The following is a 22865-nucleotide window of genomic DNA, read 5'->3' on the forward strand; positions in this document are numbered from 1 at the left end:
CACATTGTCCAGAAACAGGAGTTTGTAACCTCCCAGTCTCTGGGAACGCGTTGCACAGACCTTTCTGCAAGGCCTCCCGAAGATGTTTCATCCTCTGCTCCCTCTGCAATGGCAAGATAAAAGGTCTGCAACCTTACCCTTGTAACGTGGATCAAGGAGGGTTGCCAGCCAGTATTGGTCCTTCTCCTTGATACCACGAATACTAGGATCCTTCCGCAGGCTTTGCAGGATCAGGGAGGCCATGCACATAGGTTTGCTGAGGCATTCGGTCCGGAGTCCTCTGGGTCACTAAGGACGACATGGTCCGCAGCCACCTCCTCCCAGCCACGTACAAGTCCATGTGTTTCTTGGGACTGATCCCTTAAAGACTGCTGCTGATGCTGAGTGCCAGGCTCCACCTCCATACTGACACAATCTTCCTCCTCCTCCTCCTCCTCCTCTTCCTGTGTGATCGGCGGGCAGGCAGGAACACTGTCTGGATAAAGGGGGCCTTGAGAGCTAAGGAAGTCCTCCTCTTCCTGCCTCTGTTCTGCCTCAAGTGCCCTGTCTATTCCATGCAGCGTGTGCTCCAACGGGTGGACAAGGGGGACAGTGTCACTGATGCATGCACTGTCACTGCTCACCATCCTCGTGGCCTCCTCAAATGGTGACAGGACAGTGCATGCATCCCTGATCATGGCCCATTGGCGTGGGGAAAAAAAAACAAGCTCCCCTGACCCTGTCCTGGTGCCATAGTCGCACAGGTACTCATTGATGGCCCTCTGCTGCGTGTGCAGCCGCTGCAGCATGGCCAACGTTGAGTTCCACCTGGTGGGCATGTCACAGATTAGGCGGTTCTTGGGCAGGTTAAACTCCTTTTGGAGGTCTGCCAGCCGAGCACTGGCATTATATGACCGGCAGAAATGCACACAGACTTTCCTGGCCTGCCTCAGGACATCCTGTAAGCCCGGGTACCTGCCCAAGAACCGCTGCACCACCAAGTTAAGGACGTGAGCCAAACAGGGCACATGGGTCATTTGTCCCCGTCAGAGGGCAGAGAGGAGGTTGGTGCCATTGTCGCAAACCACCATTCCTGCCTTAAGTTGGCGTGGCGTCAACCACCTCTGAACCTGCCCCTGCAGAGCTGACAGAACCTCTGCCCCAGTGTGGCTCCTGTCCCCCAAGCACACCAGCTCAAGCACCGCATGGCATCTTTTGACCTGCATACTTGCGTAGCCCCTTGAAGGCCTACAGAGCACAGCTGGTTCCGAGGACAAAGCACAGGAAGAGGCCATGGAGGAAGAAGAAGAAGAGGGGGTGGAGGAGGGGGTGGAGGAGAGAGGTGTGTCACAATCATTAGTAGTGGCATCTTGGAGGTGTGGTGGCGGAACAACCTCCAACACTACTGCACCTTGTCCTGCATCCTTCCCAGCTGCCAGCAGAGTCACCCAATGCGCCGTGAAACTTAGGTAATGTCCCTGTCCATGCCTGCTGGACCATGAGTCAGCGGTAATATACATCTTACTGCTGACCACCCTGTCCAGCGAGGCATGGACATTGCTTTCCACATGCCGGTAGAGAGCCGGAATTGCCTTCCGTGAGAAAAAGTGGCGTTTGGGTACCTGCCACTGAGGAACCGCACATTCCACAAACTCATGGAAGGGGGCAGAGTCTACCAACTGAAAAGGCAGCAGTTGAAGTGCTAGCAATTTTGCCAAGCTAGCATTCAACCGCTGGGCATGTAAATAGCTGGGAGCAAACTTCTTTCGGCGGTGCAGCAGCTGGGGCAGGGAAATTTGCCTGGTACAATCTGACGTCGGTGTACCGAAAGCAGATGCCCACAAGTAGTTGGCTGTGACACACCTAATTTTACACCTTCATTCCTCTCAGTGCAGGTCTCAGAGAGGACTGAAGGTATAGTGGGGTTGGAGATCTCAGCTGATGAGGAGCAAGGAGAGGTCCTCTTTGTTCTTTGGTGTGGGTCTTTTGGATACACTTGCCAACGAACTGCATGGCAGGTCAACATATGTCTGGTCAAGCATGTGGTACCCAAGCGGGAGATGTTTTGGCCACGCGAGATACGCTTGAGACATATGTTGCAAATAGCAGTGGTGCGATTTGATGTACTCGTTTCAAAAAAGGCCCACACCAAAGAACTTTTTGAATAACACGCAGAGACTGCAGCGGCCTGCACATGTGGAGCTTTGGGGTGTGATGCAGTCAGTGTGCTGCCCTTAGGCTGGCCCCTGGAGGGCATCCTGCCTCGTTGGTGATGTGTTGCCGCCTCCTCCTCCTCCTCTCTCCTATCAGGCACACACGTTGAGTCAGTGACCTCATCATCCCCTCCCTCCTCATCACTGGAGTAAACCTGGCAGTATGCTGCAGCAGGGGGAGCATGACTGCCAGATTGCTGTCCTTCTTGGTCACCCCCTCTGTCCGTGCTCACGTTACTGCCTTCATCGAGCTCAGTATCATCATCAGAGCCTTCCAAATGCTGGGCATCCTCCTGGAGCATGTACCCAACACTGTGGTCAAACAGTTCGAGGGACTCCTGAGGAGGACATGGTGGGGCTAGGGAAGGAGTCACTGATGACATTGAGCCGAGGGAAGAGGCCGCTGCTTTGCCAGACAAAGTACCCTGAGCATGGGTGAGAGAGGATGAGGAGGATGAGGACGGTTTGGTCATCCACTCGACCAAGTCTTCCGCATGTTGTGGCTCAACACGGCCAGCTGTCGAAAAAAAAGGCCAAGCGCTGATGAGGATGCACCGTCTCCACGACCAGCACTAGACACAGAGCCTGCTTGCCCTCTTTATTGGCTTGTGACTGTCTGCCTCTCCTTCTTGGCCTTCCAGACATACTAATGGCCTGTAGCTGGGACGGAGATAGAGAGATATATAGATATATAGATATATATATATACACACACACACACACACACACACACTGATACTGCAGCTAGCAAAATCAACTGCCTGCCTGTAGTATGAGAACACCATCAACCTTCTACAGGTAGCTTTAGCTGAACACTGTGCAGAGCTTGCAAAAAATTAACTTGTAGCTTTTTTAGCTGCCTGCGGTAGTGATAGGATCAGGAAAACACCACCAACCTTCTACAGGTAGCTTTAGCTGAACACTCGCAAAAAAATAACTTGTAAGTTTAGCTGAACACTGTGAGGACGCACCACACTAACTCTGTGAGCAGGACGCACTACACTAAGCTGTAGCTTTAGATAAACACTGTGCAGGAGGTCTCACTACACTAACTTGTAGTTTTAGCTGAACACTGTGAGCAGGACGCAATACACTAACTTGTAGCTTTAGATGAAAATGGTGCAGAGGTCTCACTACACTAACTTGTAGTTTTAGCTGAACACTGAGCAGGATGCACTACACTAACTTGTAGCTTTAGATGAACACTGTGCAGAGGTCTCACTACACTAACTTGTAGTTTTAGCTGAACACTGAGCAGGATGCACTACACTAACTTGTAGCTTTAGATGAACACTGTGCAGAGGTCTCACTACACTAACTTGTAGTTTTAGCTGAACACTGAGCAGGACGCACTACACTAACTTGTAGCTTTAGATGAACACTATGCAGAGCTCGCAAAAAAATAACTTGTAGGTTTAGCTGAACACTGTGAGGAGGACGCACCACACTAACTTGTAGTTTTAGCTGAACACTGTGAGCAGGACGCACTACACTAACTTGTAGCTTTAGCTGAACACTGTGCAGAGGTCTCACTAACTTGTAGTTTTAGCTGAACACTGTGAGCAGGACGCACTGCACTAACTGTAAATAGTCTAGCTGCCTGACTGTGGTACTAATAGGATCAAAAGAACACCAGCAATTTTCTTCAGGTAGCTGCAAATACTGTAACAAGACAAGCCTGGCTGTCAGTAGGAAGAGAACAGGAACGGATCTAGCTAAACTGAGATAGATACGCAACACCTGGGATGTATATATATATATATATATATATATATATATATATATATATATATATATATATATATATATATATATACACACACACACACAATACACTGTAAGTGCAGCTAACTCACTGACTGCCAGGGTGGCTTTGGCCAATTATGGCTCAGGGGGTTTAGAACACGCCCCACACTACACAGGGCCGCCATGCAGGCGGCCTTATATAGTGTGGGGCGTGTTCTAAACCCCCTGAGCCATAATTGGCCAAAGCCACCCTGGCTTTGGCCAATTACAGCTCTCTCTACCGACGACGCTGTGATTGGCCAAACATGTGGGTCATAGTGCATGCTTGGCCAATCATCAGCCAGCAATGCACTGCGATGCCGCAGTGAATTATGAGCCGTGACACACCACACGAATTTGGCGTGGACGGCCCATAATGTTCCGAATTCGGCAAATGACCGAACAGCCGATGTTCGAGTCGAACACGAAGCTCATCCATATTCCCGTGTTTGGAACAGTCTGACAGCAAAATGACATATCAAAGGAAAAAAAGTGATTTAAACTACTCGCGGCTATTAATGAATTGCCGGTCCGACAATACACATAAAAGTTCATTGATAAAAACGGCATGGGAATTCCCCACCCCGAACCAAAAAAAGAAAAAAATATGACGTAGGGGGTCTCCCTAAATTCCATACCAGGCCCTTCAGGTCTGGTATGGATATTAAGGGGAACCCCAGCCACAATTAAAAAAAAAAAATGGCGTGGGGTCCCCCTCAAAATCTAAACCAGACCCTTCAGGTCTGATATGGATTTTAAGGGGAACCCCGCGCCAAAATAAAAAAAAAAAAAAAACAGCGAGGGGTCCCCCCAAAAATCCATACCAGACCCTTATCCGAGCACGCAACCTGGCAGCCTGCAGGAAAAGAGGGGGGACGAGAGAGAGCCTCCCCCCTCCTGAACCATACCAGGCAACATGCCCTCAACATTGGGAGGGTGCTTTGGGGTAGCCCCCCAAAACACCTTGTCCCCATGTTGATGGGGACAAGGGCCTCATCCCCACAACCCTTGGCCAGTGGTTGCGGGGGTCTGCGGGCGGGGGGCTTATCGGAATCTGGAAGCCCCCTTTAACAAGGGGACCCCCAGATCCCGACAGAAAACTGTCAAAAAGGACAAGAGACAGTTTTTGACAACTCCTTTATTTAAATGCTTCTTCTTTCTTCTATCTTCCTTCGGTTTCTTCCTCCATCTTCTTCTTCTGGTTCTTCCTCCAGCATCTTCCTCCACGGCGTCGGTGTCTTCTTCCCTTCTTCTCCTCAGGCCGCTCCGCATCCATGATGGCATGGAGGAAGGCTCCCGCTGTGTGACGCTTCTCTCTTCATCTTCTTCTCGGGCCGCTCCGCATCCATGATGGCATGGAGGGAGGGAGGCTCCCGCTGTGTGATGCTTCTCCTCTTCTGACGGTTCCTAAATAATGGGGGGAGGAGCCACCAGGTGACCCCGCCCCCTCTGATGCACGGGGACTTGACGGGGACTTCCCTGTGACATCAGAAGGGGGTGGGGCTACGCAACGGGTGACCCCGCCCCCTCTGACGTCACGGGGAATGCCACAAGGAAGTCCCGTCAAGTCCCTGTGTGTCAGAGGGGGGCGGAGTCACTGGGTAACCTCGCCCCCGTTATTTAAGAACCGTCAGAAGAGGAGAAGCATCACAGAGTGGGAGCCTCCCTCCATGCCATCATGAATGCGGAGCAGCCCAAAAAGAAGATGAAGAGAAGAAGATGAAAAGAGAAGCGTCACACGGCGGGAGCCTCCCTCCATGCCATCATGGATGCGGAGCGGCCCGAGGAGAAGGGAAGAAGACACCGACGCCGCCAAGGAAGATGCCAGACAAGAACACCGGAGGAAGAACCAGAGGAAGAAGAAGATGGGAGGAAGAAACCAAAGGAAGATAGAAGAAAGAAGAAAGAAGAAAGAAGAAGCATTTAAATAAAGGAATTGTCAAAAACGGTCTCTTGTCATTTTTAACATTTTTGACAGTTTTTTTGTGCAATGGTAGGGGTACCCCCTTACCATTTCACACAGGGGGAGGGCCGGGATCTGGTGGTCCCCTTGTTAAAGGGGGCTTCCAGATTCCAATAACCCCACCGCCCGCAGACCCCCAAAACCACTGGCCAAGGGTTATGGGGATGAGGCCCTTGTCCTCATCAACCTGGGGACAAGGTGTTTTGGGGGGCTACCCCAAAGCACCCTCCCAATGTTGAGGGCATGTGGCCTGGTACAGTTCAGGAGGGGGGGCCGCTCTCTCGCCCCCCCTTTTCCTGCAGCCTGCCAGGTTGCGTGCTTGGATAAGGGCCTGGTATGGATTTTCAGGGGGACCCCATGCCATTTCTTTTCAAATTTTGGCCGGGGTTCTCCTTAATATCCATACCAGACCTGAAGGGCCTGGTATGGAATTTAGGGGGATCCCCCACATCTTTTTTTTTTAATTTTGGTTTGGGGTTCCCCTGTGGGGAATTCCCATGCCGTTTTTATCAATAAACTTTTATGTGTATTGTTGGACCGGTTATTCATTAATAGCCGCGAGTAGTTTTAAATGAATTTTTTTCCTTTGAAATGTCATTTTGCTGTCAGACTATTCTAAAAACGGAAGACATGCGCCCCTTTACAGGCATACTATAGACACTCCCCAGGTACGAAATTTAAAGGGATATTACACTTTTATTGTTTCACTTTAAGCATTATTAAAATCACTGCTCCACTGCATTTTAAAACTTTTTTTGCATTGATCCATGTCCCCTGGGGCAGGACCCAGGTCCCCAAACACTTTTTTTGACAATAACTTGCATATAAGCCTTTAAAATGAGCACTTTTGATTATTCATGTTTGTGTCCCATAGACTTTAACGGTGTTCACGTGTTCTAACAAATTTTTTGCCTGTTCGCAAGTTCTGGTTGCGAACCGAACAGGGGGGGGTGTTCGGTTCATCCCTACTTGTGGCAAAAGGCAATTAGTATAACTCTTCCTTATTGGTGGATGTGTTGTAACATTAACTTATAACACATGGACAGCAGTCCTGCAGTTCCACTGTGTGTGAGCTATGGCTGAATGAGAATACTTCTGTAGTACTACAAATCCCACCAGCCGTCTGTAACTTTGCAACGCAGCAACAGTACGCTCTATTGATATGGGCAAGTGCCCGCTCACCACACTAGGTCCAGATGCCTGCAAAGTTCCTCTCCTGGAAGTTCAGTCTGGTCCAAGCTGGTGCCGTCACACCGCGTCACTCCTGATGACTGTGATGCCAGAAACTAGAGGAATCCTGGGCTCTCTGGTCCATCCGCATGCTGGTCAAGATGACTGTGCTCTGGAGCTCCTCAGAGGCCAAGCCAATTCCGCTCCATGCCTTATAGGCCGCAGTCTGTCGGTCACACACAGAAGTCACTTTAGGCAGGCTTTGAATCGCGTCCCAAGAGGCCAGAAACATGCCACACCTGTCCCTTTTATATCCTTACCCAGCAAGCTGTTCTGTGGCTTGGGTTTGTGGGTAAGTGAACTGGGCATCATGGATAGGTATGTCCCAAACTCAGTAAAACATATGAGTCACTTCCTCCTTAAACTACACAGTCCATAATGCATTGCAGCGCTGTGTTTCAAGCACTGAAGGAAAAAATGTCTTGACTAAGTTTTAACATAAAAAAAGGACACTAGAGGGAGCCATTCCTTTACTGAAAGCACATCACATACTTGCATAGTAACTTAGGTGGCAAAAACTCCTGCGCTACACATAATTTACAGAATAAATGCCTTAACAACTTCAATACCGGGGACCTTCCCCCCATTCCTGCCCAGGCCAATTTCAGCTTTCAGCGCTGTCACACTTTGAATGACAATTACAAAGTCATGTAACATACAGATTTGGCCACACCTAATGTTTTTGCTATCTCTCTGATGGGTTTGTTTTGTTTTTTCAGCCTAATGATGGCTTGCTTCACTGATAGTGACAGCTGTTTGGATCTCATAGTGAGAGTTGACAGCAACAGATTCCAAATGCAAATAGCACACTTGAAATTAACTCTGGACCTTTTATCTGCTCCTTGTAAATGGGATAACGAGGGAATAACACACACCTGGTCATGGAACAGCTGAGCAGCCAATTGTCCCATTACTTTTGGTCCCTTAAAAAGTGGGAGGCACATATACAAACTGTTGTAATTCCTACACCGTTCACCTGATTTGGATGTAAATACCTCCAAATTAAAGATGGACGTCTGCAGTTAAAGCACATCTTGTTTGTTTCATTTCAAATCCATTGTGGTGGTGTATAGAGCCAAAAAGATTAGAATTGTGTCAATGTCCCAATATTTATGGACCTGACTGTAGTTGCCAACATTAATAAAAAAAAGGACACTTTTTTATCTCAAAAAACTTGCCACCACCCTCATTTATAGCTCGCTATCGCAGTAAGCGGCATTGGAGGGCTACAAACAGATATAAACAAGGACTGGGTAATGCCCAGGTAAAAATTCCAAGCCTACTTACCACCAGCTCGCAGACAACCAAATTAACCTGTCTAACAGTATGCGTTAAAAACAGGGGTTTAGTCCGCATGCATTTGCAAACGCATGCGTAAGCCGCAGAGCCTCGTCACGGCACCCTAATATCTGTGGTCCTAACACTAAAATATGAGTGTCCCCACAGTTTTGAGATCACCTTGGTGTGTGTATTGGTCCTTTGCAGCCATTGTGCTATTTGCTGGGTGTATGGTGTGCTCCTGTACCTTTAAGAAGGGATGGGCTGCCCTTCAGTCCACCTGCTTTCATTTATCCATCAGAATGCATGTGCCTCCACTGTGGGGACACTCATATTTTAGTGTTAGGACCACAGATATCAGGATGCCATGACGAGGCTCTGTGGCTTACGCATGCGTTTGCAAATGCGTGCGGACTAAACCCCTGTTTTTAACGCATATTGTTAGACAGGTTAATTTGGTTGTCTGCGAGCTGGTGGTAAGTAGGCTAGGAATTTTTTCCTGGACATTCCCCAGGCCTTGTTTATAACACTTTTTTATCTGCAGGTGGAGTCTTGCTTTAATTAGGGGGCGGGGCATTCATTTGAAGGCGGGACTTTTTGAGAAAAGGAAAAATTAAAAATGGGCGTGATTTAAGCGAGAATGGGTGTAACAACACCCCGAGTATGAAAGGGGTTAAAGCCATTTAAGACATTTCATTTCCGAACACAAAGGCAGCTACCGAACACTTCAATCAGCCAAACAAGAAACCCATACAAATAATTCTCCCCCAAGTATGAGACAAGGCTCTGTCTTGAGGGTCAAACAGGAATTACTTTTTCTTGAAAGGGATACAAGTCTTATATACAGTAAAAAGAGGAAGTGTATACCTCCTGCTCATATTACTCAGAAAATACATCTGTGACCAGAAACCTAATGAACATGAGCTCATTAACTAATCCCTTTCAGCAGCCTGGTCATTGTTATGATAAATCAGGATTTCACTACAGGTCAGACTTGTTGTCACCAAGCTTCACACAGTAGATGATACAATATCATAAGTTTAAACACAGGATATATTCTCACAACAGTAGGAGCTCCACTAGGAGTCGGCCCATCTCCTACATTGTACAGAAGCCAATGTGATCAGCTCTTTCAATTAACATGTTGAGTTCAGAATCAAACAAGCCAAGAATAGTCTTTACATATATCCTGAGGGATATTGTGTATAAATATTACTGTCCCATTTTAAGTAATCCAATATATATTTTCTCAGTCATGATTTGTAATATGGCATATCCAGGGTCCCCAGAGTCTGTGTGTCTTGGGGGACATGGACCTTAATCTAAAGTAACGCCACCTCAAGAGTCCCCAGGCATACAACTCACAAAGAGCACCGTTCCCCCAAATGCTAGGGCCCATAATCATTAGGCAAGAGGCTAGCATTCAGTCCCCTACAAAAGCCTCTGTACCAACTAGGTCTGTCACAATGGGCATGGCTCAAAGGGGGTGTGGTTAGAGTCTGAGATGAACAAGGGATGGAGAAAGAAAGAAAGACCAGCAGGCCCAGATCCTACACTACAATAAAAATATGTGTATTCCAGAAAGTTTAACAATCAACAGATAAACATACTCCAAACACCTGGTGTTAGCGCTTCAATCATCCAGGCACCATGGTTGTTATGGTATCAACACATTATTTCTATTACTACATTGTAATATAAAATGAAATAGTTTAACTCACCATAATGCAGAATCAGTGGGAGCCCTGAGTTTGTCACTTGTAACATCGACTGCCACCAGATGCCATCAGGTGTCCCCAGCAGAGTCCTTACTTACATCAGGCATTTCCAGCAGAGTCCTTCCTAACATCAGGTGTCCCCAGCAGAGTCCCCTCCTACATCAGGTGTCCTCAGTGGAGTCCCTCCTTACATCAGGTGTCCCCGGCAGTCCCTCCTTACATCAGGTGTCCCCAGTAGAGTCCCCTCTTACATCAGGTGTCCCCAGCAGAGTCCCTCCTTACACCCGGTGTCCCCAGCAGAGTCCCTACTTACATCAGGTGTCCCCAGCAGAGTCCCTCTAACATCAGGTGTCCCCAGCAGAGTCCCTCTAACATCAGGTGTCCCCAGCAGAGTCCCTCTAACATCAGGTGTCCCCAGCAGAGTCCCTCTAACATCAGGTGTCCCCAGCAGAGTCCCTCTAACATCAGGTGTCCCCAGCAGAGACCCTCCTTACACCAGGTGTCCCCAGTGGAGTCCCTCCTTACATCAGATGTCCCCAACAGAGTCCCCTCTTACATCAGGTGTCCCTAGCAGTGTCCCTCCTTACATCAGGTGTCCCCAGCAGAGTCCCTCCTTACATCAAGTGCCCCAACATAGTCCCTCCTTACACCAGGTGTCCCCAGTGGAGTCCCTCCTTACACCAGGTGTTACCCAGCAGTGTCCCTCCTTACATCAGGTGTCCCCAGCAGAGTCCCTCCTTACACCAGGTGTCCACAGCAGAGTCCCTCCTTACACCAGGTGTCCACAGCAGAGTCCCTCCTTACACCAGGTGTCCACAGCAGAGTCCCTCCTTACACCAGGTGTCCACAGCAGAGTCCCTCCTTACACCAGGTGTCCCCAGCAGAGGCCCCCCTTAAACCAGGTATCCCCAGTTACCAGTGGCGTCACTAGGGATGGTGTCATCCAGTGCGAAAATACATGGTGTCACCCCCACCCACTATAGTCCTCCCTCAGTACAGACCCCCTCCTGCAGTACAGATCCCCCCTCACTAAGTGCAGACTCCCTCCCTCAGTACAGATCTGCCTAAGGATAAACCACCCCCTCCTCTATCAGTCCAGACCCCCCTGGTCAAACCACCCCCCATCAGACAACCCACCCTCCTATATGTACAGACCCACCTCCCTCCCCTAATGCACTGGAGGATTCAATGTGCAGCTGCCCAGAGAGTTTCCTGCTCAGACTGTCACTCTCCGGGTGGCACGCTTGTGACAGGACGCAGCCGCAGTGAGAGTGAGACAGAGCAGAGTCTCACTCAGCCGATAGCATGGAGCTGGGAACCAGGGCTCTCCATCACAGGAGACCAGCTCGTGGATACTGAGGGGAAGAACCAAGAGGCGAAGCCCGGGTGGCAATGTAAGTGGCTGCCAATAGACATGGAGCTCCATTTCTATTGGCAGCCACATTCATTGCCACCTGGGCTCCGCCTCTTGTTTCTTCCTCACGTGCTGGACTTCCATAAAATGGCCGTAACGGAGACAGAATTACCCAGTGCCGGCCGCAGACCTCTAGCGGCGGCAACAGCGGGGAAAAAAAAAAAAAAAAAAAAACCATCAGGAAAACGGCATTTCTCGGGAAACGATAAGACTGGGACTAAATCCTGGGAATCAAGTTCTGGCGATGCTGGCCTCATGAGTCTTACATCGTCACTACCTTTCTCCACCCATCGATCACGCGGATTTTGTGTCTCTGGGTACATAGTCAAACTTCACCTTCCAGCGAACACCCCGTTTTCCAGATTCTACAGTAGTCACACACCAGTGTGAACCACTCTTTGTTTACGCGCACTTCCACATGCAAGTCTTTATCTTTCTGTGCAGCTTTAGTTGACACAAGGACATCTGCGTCTTGACTGTCTGTCCACTGCAAAGGTTGCAATGACACATGAGTCAGACATCGAGGCTTTGGCCTTCACCTCTACTTCATTCAGCTCTTTAATTTCCACTACCTTTGATCGTTTTGCTTTCTCAGGTTTAGGTGTTGAGACAATATCTTCTTCATCATCATCCTCATCATTGTTTTCTTCAACTACTATCTGTTGAGAAGTTCTCTTTCTCACACTGGTAATCACAGGGCTTTTACTTCTAACAGGTTTCTTTGCTGGAAGGGACTAAGAAGACTTCAAGTTTGGCAAGAACAATACTGTGGGTTTTGAAGAGCGAGCAGTTTGAAGAAAACTAGGTTTTGATATGGATGGTGAGGCTTTCACAGTTGGTACTATTTTGCTGATGTTCTTAGTAGTGTTGTTAGTTTTAACGGCAGTAATAGGTGGGGGGTGAGCCCTCGATGTGCTGGCTCTTTCACTGTTTAGCACTCGTGAAGATTCTGTTTTCTTTACTGCATTGCTGCTTCGTGGTGATGGAGTTGAAGTTGGTGTAATTTCTTTCAATAGTGCTGGCAGGGGTGGTGATTTTGGTCGTAGCGAACGAGTTGATGGCATAGGCAGCTCTGATGGACGTTGCTAACCTCCAAAGGGAGCTTCTTTAGGTCTGCACTTGAATGCACCGTTGACAATTTCTGTAGTGCTTCCAGCTTCTCTTGCTGATGTTTGATCTTCTCACTGAGATGCTTTTTCTTGTCGTCTTGTGTGATAAATTCTTTCTTAAGGACTCCAACAGGAAGTTTTTGTTTTAACTCTGGAGCTTCACATCTATCCTGTATCCATGTATTAGGATATTCTTTATTCACAGCACTCAGCTGGAATGGCAGCATTCACCACTTTAAACACAGGTCACACTGACTAGTGGTTGGTATCTCCATTGCTCGTCTTCTTTTATACCTTAACTCTGACGATGGAGGTTGTTTCCAGTTTGCCGATATATAACCAAACTCATTCCAGAACTTTGCAATTCCTTTCTCAGTGTTGCCAATGTCTTTCCAATATTGTGCCAAGTGCTCCCCCATGGCTTTCAAAATGTGTTTGTACTCTTTTGCATCTGCAAAGTCCTGTTTGTTGTGTGTAGGTTCCAGGACAAGATAGGGGACATCAGCTACTCCCACTACACCTCCACAGGCCATTCCTATCTCTGAAAGCTGTGGGCCATCTTTCTCATACATTTTAATTAAGCGGCTGCAGTTGTACACAAACATGCCATCCAGCTCCCACTCTTCGATATTCACACCAAATATAAAGTTTAGCTCCTTTGGTTCTTTTAGGACCTTTTGCTTGGCTTCCTTAATTTGTTTCTTGACATCTGCCTCCCGACGGATTGTAATTGCAGCATTCTGCACTTGCCTTAAAGAAACCCTTGATTTCCGAGACAAGTCATCTCCGAGTCGAGACTCCATGGCTCGTGCTTTGCTCTCTGCTTCCCGTGCCTTTTCCTCTGCAATTTTGGCTATATGTTCTGCTTTCTTCACCTCCTGCTCCGCCCGGGTTTTAAGTCGATTTGATGTATATCTGTACGATCTGGGCTTATAAAGGCAACAAGATAGCCGTTTTGTTTGAACTTTGTAGTTATGAATGAAGATTCTCATCCTTGGATCAATATAAAGGACAGCTTCATACGCACAAAACGAATGTCGCTCAGGTTTCATTCCTTCTGGAGGAGTCCCAGCCATCTGAATGTCTTTTGAGTCAGAAACTACATCAAGTTCTGGTTCTCCAGAATCCATTAGCTTTAAGTTAAAAATGATAACAAGTGTACCTGATTCTCCAGTTATCTTTCTAAATTGCTCCATAACGTCCTTCTGAGAGTGAAATGGAGAATACTTGTAAATGAGCTCTGTCTCGATGGCAAATTTCTCCGTACTATCTGTCAAGGGTTCACAAGTCTTTGAATTCCATGTAGGTAGAGTAGGGATGAGCCGAACACCCCCCCCCCCCCCGGTTCGGTTCGCACCAGAACCTGCGAACGGACCGAAAATTTGCACGAACGTTAGAACCCCATTGACATCTATGGAACTCGAACGTTCGAAATCAAAAGTGCTCATTTTAAAGGCTAATTTGCATGGTATTGTCCTAAAAAGCTTTTGGGGACCCGGGTCCTACCCCAGGGGACATGTATCAATGCAAAAAAAAAAACTTTAAAACTGCCATTTTTTCGGGAGCAGTGATTTTAATGATGCTTAAAGTAAAAAAAAAAGTGAAATATTCCTTTAAATATCGTACCTGGGGGGTGTCTATAGTATGCCTGTAAAGTGGCGCGTGTTTCCCGTGTTTAGAACAGTCCCTGCACAAAATGTCATTTTTAAAGGAAAAAATCTCATTTAAAACTGCTTGCGGGCTTAATGTAATGTCGGGTCCTGGCAATATGGATGAAAATCAGTGAGACAAATGGCATGGGTACCCCCCAGTCCATTACCAGGCCCTTTGGGTCTTGTATGGATATTAAGGGGAACCCCGCACCCAAATTAAAATAAGGAAAGGTGTGGTTCCCCCCAGGCCCTATATACTCTGAACAGCAGTATACAGGCGGTGCAAACAAGACAGGGACTGTAGGTTTGTTGTTAAGTAGAATCTGTTTGTAATTTTGAACGGGTACATTTTTAACGTGTTTAGCTCCAGCCAAAAAATCTTTAAGCTTTTTGGAAAACATAGGGAAGGGTTATCACCCCTGTGACATTTGTTTTGCTGTCTGTCCTCCTCTTCAGAAGATTTCACCTCACTTTTTGTCCAAATGAAAAATGTTTTTTGAAAATTTGGGGTCTTTTGTGGAACAAGGATTGGAAAGCATCAGTGGAAAGGAGAAATGTTTTTCCCATATTAACTCTTACAGGAGAGAATTTCCCTTCCTAGGGGTAGATTTCATCTCACTTCCTGTTGTCTCCTTCCGTTTGCAAGTAGGAGTCGTTTGTAAGTTAGATGTTTGAAAGTAGGGGCCTGCCCTATATACTCAGCAGAAATTTGGGCCTTAGGTGTTGTTGTGGCCACAACACTGTAAGCCCTCACAGGGTCCTGCTGTGAAATATTAGATCAAGAATTGTAATTACATGCCCCTGTTGAACAAGGGCAGAAAAATTGGGCCTTTGGTGGTGGTGGTGCCACAACACTGTAAGTCCTCACTCGCTCTTGGTGGGTGCAGAAATGGGCCCTGCTGTCAAATATTAGATCAAGAATTGTAATTACATGCCCCTGTTGAACAGGGGCTGAAAAATTGGGCCTTAGGCACTGGTGCCACAACACTGCAACCCCTCACAGATACTCTAGTTGGAGTGCAGGAACGAGCCCTGCTGCAAAGAATTGCATCAAAAATTGTAATTACACGCCCTGTTAAAAAAGGGCTGAAAAATTGGGCCTTAGGCACTGGTGGCGGAGCCCAGAACCAAAAATGTTCTTACAAGCTATCAGCGTGATCATTGAGGAGGAAGAGGATAATTACTCAGCATAACAGGATAGTCACTCAGCATCAGCATAGGCAGTCTATGAAGGGATCTGACATTTCAAAAAAAATTTTTCGGTTACATCAGCTTCAGGTGCTTGGTAGCTGGTGGTGATCCAAGACTGATTCATTTTTATGAAGGTCAGTCAATCGACCGAGTCGGTGGACGGACGCACCCTGTGATCAGTTACAAAGCCTCCAGCAGCACTGAATGTGCGTTCCAAAAGAACGCTGGATGCAGGACAGGCCAGTAGCTCAATTGCATACTGTGCAAGCTCTGGCCAGTGATCCATCCTCAAGACCCAGTAACCCAGAGGATTTTCGGTGGGAAAGGTGTCCAAGTCTGATCTTGCCCCTAAGTATTCCTGCACCATGCAAAACAGACGCTGGCGATGGTTGCTGGAACCGATCATACCTTGGGGCTGCGGACCAAAAAATTGTCTGAACGCATCGGTCAGACGGCCACCTTCTCCACCGCTCCTTCTTTGACTGATCGAAGCCTCAGCAACACGTTGTCCAGAAACAGGAGTTTGTAACCTCCCAGTCTCTGGGAACGCATTGCATAGACCTTTCTGCAAGGCCTCCCGAAGATGTTTCATCCTCTGCTCCCTCTGCGATGGCAAGATAAGGTCCGCAACCTTACCCTTGTAACGTGGATCAAGGAGGGTTGCCAGCCAGTTTTGGTCCTTCTCCTTGATACCACGAATACGAGGATCCTTCCGCAGGCTTTGCAGGATCAGGGAGGCCATGCAGCGTAGGTTTGCTGAGGCATTCGGTCCGGAGTCCTCTGGGTCACTAAGGACGACATGGTCCGCAGCCACCTCCTCCCAGCCACGCTGATGCTGAGTGCCAGGCTCCACCTCCATACTGACACAATCTTCCTCCTCCTCCTCCTCTTCCTGTGTGATCGGCGGGCACGCAGGAACACTGTCTGGATAAAGGGGGCCCTTTATGCCTCTGTTCTGCCTCAAGTGCCCTGTCCATTATTCCACGCTGCATGTGCTCCAACAGGTGGACAAGGGGGGCAGTGTCACTGATGCATGCACTGTCACTGCTCACCATCCTCGTGGCCTCCTCAAATGGTGACAGGACAGTGCATGCATCCCTGATCATTGCCCACTGGCGTGGGGAAAAAAAAAAAACAAGCTCCCTTGACCCTGTCCTGGTGCCATAGTCGCACACGTACTCATTGATGGCCCTTTGCTGCATGTGCAGCCGCTGCAGCATGGCCAACGTTGAGTTCCCCCTGGTGGGCATGTCACAGATTAGGCGGTTCTTGGGCAGGTTAAACTCCTTTTAGAGGTCCGCCAGCCGAGCACTGGCATTATATGACCGGCGGAAATGCACACAGACTTTCCTGGCCTGCCTCAGGACATCCTGTAAGCCCGGGTACCTGCCCAAGAACCGCTGCACCACCAAGTTAAGGACGTGAGCCAAACAGGGCACATGGGTCATTTGTCCCTGTCGGAGGGCAGAGAGGAGGTTGGTGCCATTGTCGCAAACCACCATTCCTGCCTTAAGTTGGCGTGGCGTCAACCACCTCTAAACCTGCCCCTGCAGAGCTGACAGAACCTCTGCCCCAGTGTGGCTCCTGTCCCCCAAGCACACCAGCTCAAGCACCGCATGGCATCTTTTGGCCTGCGTACTTGCGTAGCCCCTTGAACGGCTACGGAGCACATCTGGTTCCGAGGACAAAGCACAGGAAGAGGCCATGGAGGAAGAAGAAGAGGAAGGGGGTGGAGGAGAGAGGTGTGTCACAATCATTAGCATTTTGGAGGCGTAGTGGCGGAACAACCTCCAACACTACTGCACCTTGTCCTGCATCCTTCCCAGCTGCCAGCAGAGTCACCCAATGCGCCATGAAACTTAGGTAACGTCCCTGTCCATGCCTGCTGGACCATGAGTCAGCAGTAATATGCACTTTACCGCTGACCACCCTGTCCAGCGAGGCATGGACATTGCTTTCCACATGCCGGTAGAGAGCCGGAATCGCCTTCCATGAGAAAAAGTGGCGTTTGGGTACCTGCCAATGAGGAATCGCACATTCCACAAACTCACGGAAGGGGGCAGAGTCTACCAACTGAAAAGGCAGCAGTTGAAGTGCTAGCAATTTTGCCAAGCTAGCATTCAAACCGCTAGGCATGTGGATGGCTGGGAGCAAACTTCTTTCGGTGGTGCAGCAGCTGGGGCAGGGAAATTTCCCTGGTACAATCTGACCTTGGTGTACCAAAAGCAGATTGCCCACAAGTACTTGGCTGTGACACACCTAATTCTACACCTTCATTCCTCTCAGTGCAGGTCTCAGAGAGGACTAAAGGTATAGTGGGGTTGGAGATCTCAGCTGATGAGGAGCAAGGAGAGGTCCTCTTTGTTCTTTGGTGTGGGTCTTTTAGATACGCTTGCCAACGAACTGCATGGCAGGTCAACATATGTCTGGTCAAGCATGTGGTACCCAAGCGGGAGATGTTTTGGCCACGCGAGATATGCTTGAGACATATGTTGCAAATAGCAGTGGTGCGATCTGATGCACTCGTCTCAAAAAAGGCCCACACCAAAGAACTTTTTGAATAATGGGCAGAGACTGCAGCGCCCTGCACATGTGGAGCTTTGGGGTGTGATACAGTCAATGTGCTGCCCTTAGGCTGGCCCCTGGAGGGCATCCTGCCTCATTGGTGATGTGCCTCCTCCTCCTCTCTCCTATCAGGCACCCACGTTGAGTCAGTGACCTCATCATCCCCTCCCTCCTCATCACTGGAGCAAACCTGGCAGTATGCTGCAGCAGGGGGAGCATGACTGCCAGATTGCTGTCCTTCTTGGGCACCCCCTCTGTCCGTGCTCACGTTACTGCCTTCATCGAGCTCAGTATCATCATCAGAGCCTTCCAAACGCTGGGCATCCTCCTGGAGCATGTACCCAACACCGTGGTCAAACAGTTTGAGGGACTCCTCAGGAGGACATGGTGGGGCTAGGGAAGGAGTCACTGATGACATTGAGCCGAGGGAAGAGGCCGCTGCTTTGCCAGACAAAGTACCCTGGGCATGGGTGAGAGAGGATGAGGAGGATGAGGACGGCTTGGTCATCTACTCGACCAAGTCTTCCGCATGTTGCAGCTCAACACAGCCAGCTGCCGAAAAAAAGGCCAAGCGTGTCCCACGGCCACGTGCTGATGAGGATGCACCGTCTCCACGACCAGCACTAGACACAGAGCCTGCTTGCCCTCTCTTATTGGCTTGTGACTGTCTGCCTCTCCTTCTTGGCCTTCCAGACATACTAATGGCCTGTAGCTGCACTAAGCTGGAATAGAGAGAGATAATTATATATATATATATACTGATACTGCAGCTAGCAAAATCAACTGCCTGCCTGTAGTATGAGAACACCACCAACCTTCTACAGGTAGCTTTAGCTGAACACAGTGCAGAGCTCGCAAAAAAATAACTTGTAGATTTAGCTGAGCACTGTGAGCAGGACGCACCGTACTAACTTGTAGGTTTAGCTGAACACTGTGAGGTGGACGCACCACACTAACTGTAAATAGTCTAGCTGCCTGACTGTGGTACTAATAGGATCAAAAGAACACCAGCAATTTTCTTCAGGTAGCTGTAAATACTAACAAGACAAGCCTGCCTGTCAGAAGGAAGATAACAGGAACGGATCTAGCTAAACTGAATACAGTGTGTGTGTGTGTGTGTGTGTGTGTGTGTGTGTGTGTGTGTGTGTGTGTGTGTGTGTGTGTATATATATAGATATATATATATTTTATTCAACACCTGGGATGCTTATATATACACACAATACACTGTAAGTGCAGCTAACTGACTGACTGTTCTGCCTAATCTATCTAACTCAAATCAAGTGACACTGTCTGTCTCTGTCTCTCTCTCTCTCTATCTATGAACGCCGGAACACACACTACACAGGGCCGCCGTGCAGGCGGCCTTATATAGTGTGGGGCGTGTACTAAATCCCCTGAGCCATAATTGGCCAAAGCCTCCTTGGCTTTGGCCAATTACGGCTCTCTGTTCAGATGGCGCTGTGATTGGCCAAGCATGTGGGTCATAGTGCATGCTTGGCCAATCATCAGCCAGCAATGCACTGCGATGCCGCAGTGAATTATGGGCCGTGACGCGCCACACGAATTTGGCGCGAACGGCCCATATCGTTCACAATTCGGCGAACGGGCGAACAGACGATGTTTGAGTCGAACATGGGTTTGACTCGAACACGAAGCTCATCACTAAGGTAGAGGAACAATAACCTCATCAATTCCTTCTTCTTCATGAAATGTACGCGACATAAACAAACATGTCATTGTATTGCCCTTCGTAAAAAGGATGAAATCTTTTCCAATTCTCATAGAGCCAGACCTCCAACCATTTCCATACTGCCCAATTTGAATGGACTCAGGAGTTCTTTTGGCGGACCGGTCGAACTGAATGACACCTGCAGCTTCACTTGGATCCATTCCTGTTCCATCATCAAGAAAACAAAGCATAAACCCCCTCTTAGATCTTCCCTTTGCACTGTGTAAATATCAATTCTTGTAGCATCAGCATCTCTTGCGTTATCAACTAATTCAGCCAAAGCACCAAAAAGGAATTTGTGCGTTGTTGAATTAGTGTGCAGATACTGAAAGGTCAACTGGGCCCGGTTCAAACTGCTATAGTTTGTGAATGCCATGATCCCACTGCTCAGTGCCTATGGGGGCTGAACATAAAAATGAACCTATAGTCGATAATCGAGGCGTCATTCAATGTTGATCTTGGTAGCCCTTGTGTGGGCAGTACAACATGCCTCCAGTTCAGTGCCCAACCACCATCCAACGTCAAGTCATCTAAGTCTTCGGGACGATCAATTGGAAGCTCAAGATTCAATAGTATCTGCTTCGTATTTGTCAAGGCAGCGGGCATATGAAGCACTCGGCTGTATAGAAATGGAGCTGTATCGTCGGCGGTGGTGACTTGGTTGAATAGGTTACTTTTTTTTTCCCCCTATCTTACGTCATCTGTGAGCGAACTATGGAGAAGACATAGTCACCGCTGTCGGTTATGGCACCTGGTTACCTAAGGAGGTGTGTGGCGCAGTTTCAATGCTCACACCTGTGGGTGGTTATGATGGCTGGTCACCTGTGAATGTCCCGGGAAATTCAGGACAGTTGGCAAGTATGGTAACACTGTACCCATATGACGTTTTTAATATTTTTGAACACAAATAGAGTTTTCTTGTGGCGGTATTTAATCACCTCTGGGGTTTTTTTACATTTTTTGCTAAATAAACAAAAAAAAAAAAAAAAAAAAAAAAAAAAAAAAAAAGACTGAAAATTTTGAAAAGAGAACATCTTTTTCTTTGTTTCTGTTGGAAAGTAGACAGTCCAAGGTATTTAGTAAGAGGCATGGCAAGTTTTTTGGAGTTGTCATTTTTTGACACAGTTTTTTGGAAAATGAAGTTTTTTGTAAATTTTTTTTTTAGGATTTTTTTAACACACTGTGACCAGAGTATTGCTCTGTGCACACTGTACTACTCTGGGGAAGTGATCAGGATTTTTTTTTTTTTTTTTTTTTACACATTATGATTGCATATAACAATTAATTTCCTTGCTATAAGCAACCATTTTTACTGAATGAAACTGATTAAATCAGTGAGTATTGTTGTGATTAGCTGTGATTGGCCACAGCTAATCACATGGTACAGATGGGCTATGATTGGCCCTGTCTGTACTATGTGATCACTGTGACCAATCACAGCTAGCAACACAATAGTACACAATGGATGGTATGAAAGGAAGCCATCCATTGTTTACAATTGCCATGTGATCTGCTGTGATTGGTCACAGTGATCACATGGTTCCAACAGTGGGCCGGTACAGTGATCTGTCATTGGCTGAGTCTGGTGGGCACAGCGGATAACAGATCGCACCCACGGCACAGGCTGCAAGGCCACATGGGCGCACGTTCTGGGAGGACATCATATGACATCCATCCGCAATGATGAAAGTGGTTAAGCACTAATATGTAATAATAAAGTAAGTTGCTCCACGATACCAACAACATATTACTCATTATTGTTATGCATTTTATAAACTTTTTTGGCGACATTAACTAAAAAGCTTTAAATTCCTATCAAATATGGAACACATATCATTATGTAAAATCTACAGGCTTGGAAATATCATTTTGTAAATGGATAGAAAACTGGCTAAAAAACAGAATTGAGAGAGTAGTGGTTCATGATTCTTACTCTGAATGATCTAAAGTTATCAGTGGTGTACCTCAAGGTTCAGTGTTATCAGTAGGGATGAGCTTCGAGTTCGAGTCGAACCCATGTTCAACTCGAACATCTCCTGTTCGACCGTTCTATGAATTGCGAACGTTATAGGCCGTTCGCACCAAATTCGAGTGGCGCGTCATGGCTCATAATTCACTGCAGCATCGCAGTGACTTGCTGGCTGATGATTGGCCAAGCATGCACTATGACCCGCATGCTTGGCCAATCACAACACTGTCTGTGCAGAGAGCTGTAATTGGCCAAAGCCAGGGTGGCTTTGGCCAATTATGGCTCAGGGGGTTTAGTACACGCCCCACACTATATAAGGCCGCCTGCATGGCGGCCTTGTGTAGTGTGTTGCGGCGGCAGAGAGATAGAAAGAGACAGTGTCATTTGACTTAAGTTAGAGTAGGCAGGCGAGTCAGTTAGCTGCACTTACAGGGTATTGTGTATACAGCGGGGACAGAAAGTATTCAGACCCCCTTAAATTTTTCACTTTGTTATATTGCAGCCATTTGTTAAAATCAATTAAGTTCATTTTTTTTCCTCATTAATGTACACACAGCACCCCATATTGTACACACAGCACCCCATATTGACAGAAAAACACAGAATTGTTGACATTTTTGCAGATTTATCAAAAAAGAAAAACTGAAACATCACATGGTCCTAAGTATTCAGACCCTTTGCTGGGACACTCATATATTTAACTCAGGTGCTGTCCATTTCTTTTGATCATTCTTGATATGGTTCTACACTTTCATTTGAGTCCAGCTGTGTTTGATTATACTAATTGGACTTGATTAGGAAAACCACACACCTGTCTATATCAGACCTTACAGCTCAAGTGCATGTCAGAGCAAATGAGAATCATGAGGTCAAAGGAACTGCCTGAAGAGCTCAGAGACAGAATTGTGGCAAGGCACAGATCTGGCCAAGGTTACAAAAAAATGTCTGCTACACTTAAGGTTCCTAAGAGCACAGTGGCCTCCATAATCCTTAAATGGAAGACGTTTGGGATGACCAGAACCCTTCCTAGAGCTGGCCGTCTGGCCAAACTGAGCTATCGGGGGAGA

The 22865-nt window shown here is 47.6% G+C and overlaps 2 protein-coding genes across 2 annotated transcripts in view; one reads left to right on the forward strand and one right to left on the reverse strand.

Moving 5' to 3' along the window:
- LOC141130166 (uncharacterized) overlaps positions 1-22865 on the forward strand; it is a 108821-nt gene that overhangs the window by 71272 nt on the left and 14684 nt on the right. The gene's annotated exons all lie outside the window — the stretch shown is intronic.
- Positions 11952-20361, reverse strand: LOC141129515 (ATPase MORC2-like). Its single transcript, XM_073617596.1, is given in 4 exon segments — positions 11952-12664; positions 12667-13995; positions 19768-20028; positions 20031-20361. Coding segments are annotated over 4 exon segments (2115 nt in total). The 5' UTR covers positions 20206-20361; the 3' UTR covers positions 11952-12314.

The sequence above is a fragment of the Aquarana catesbeiana genome, linkage group LG02 (assembly GCF_042186555.1).
Source record: "Aquarana catesbeiana isolate 2022-GZ linkage group LG02, ASM4218655v1, whole genome shotgun sequence".
Lineage (NCBI taxonomy): Eukaryota > Metazoa > Chordata > Amphibia > Anura > Ranidae > Aquarana > Aquarana catesbeiana.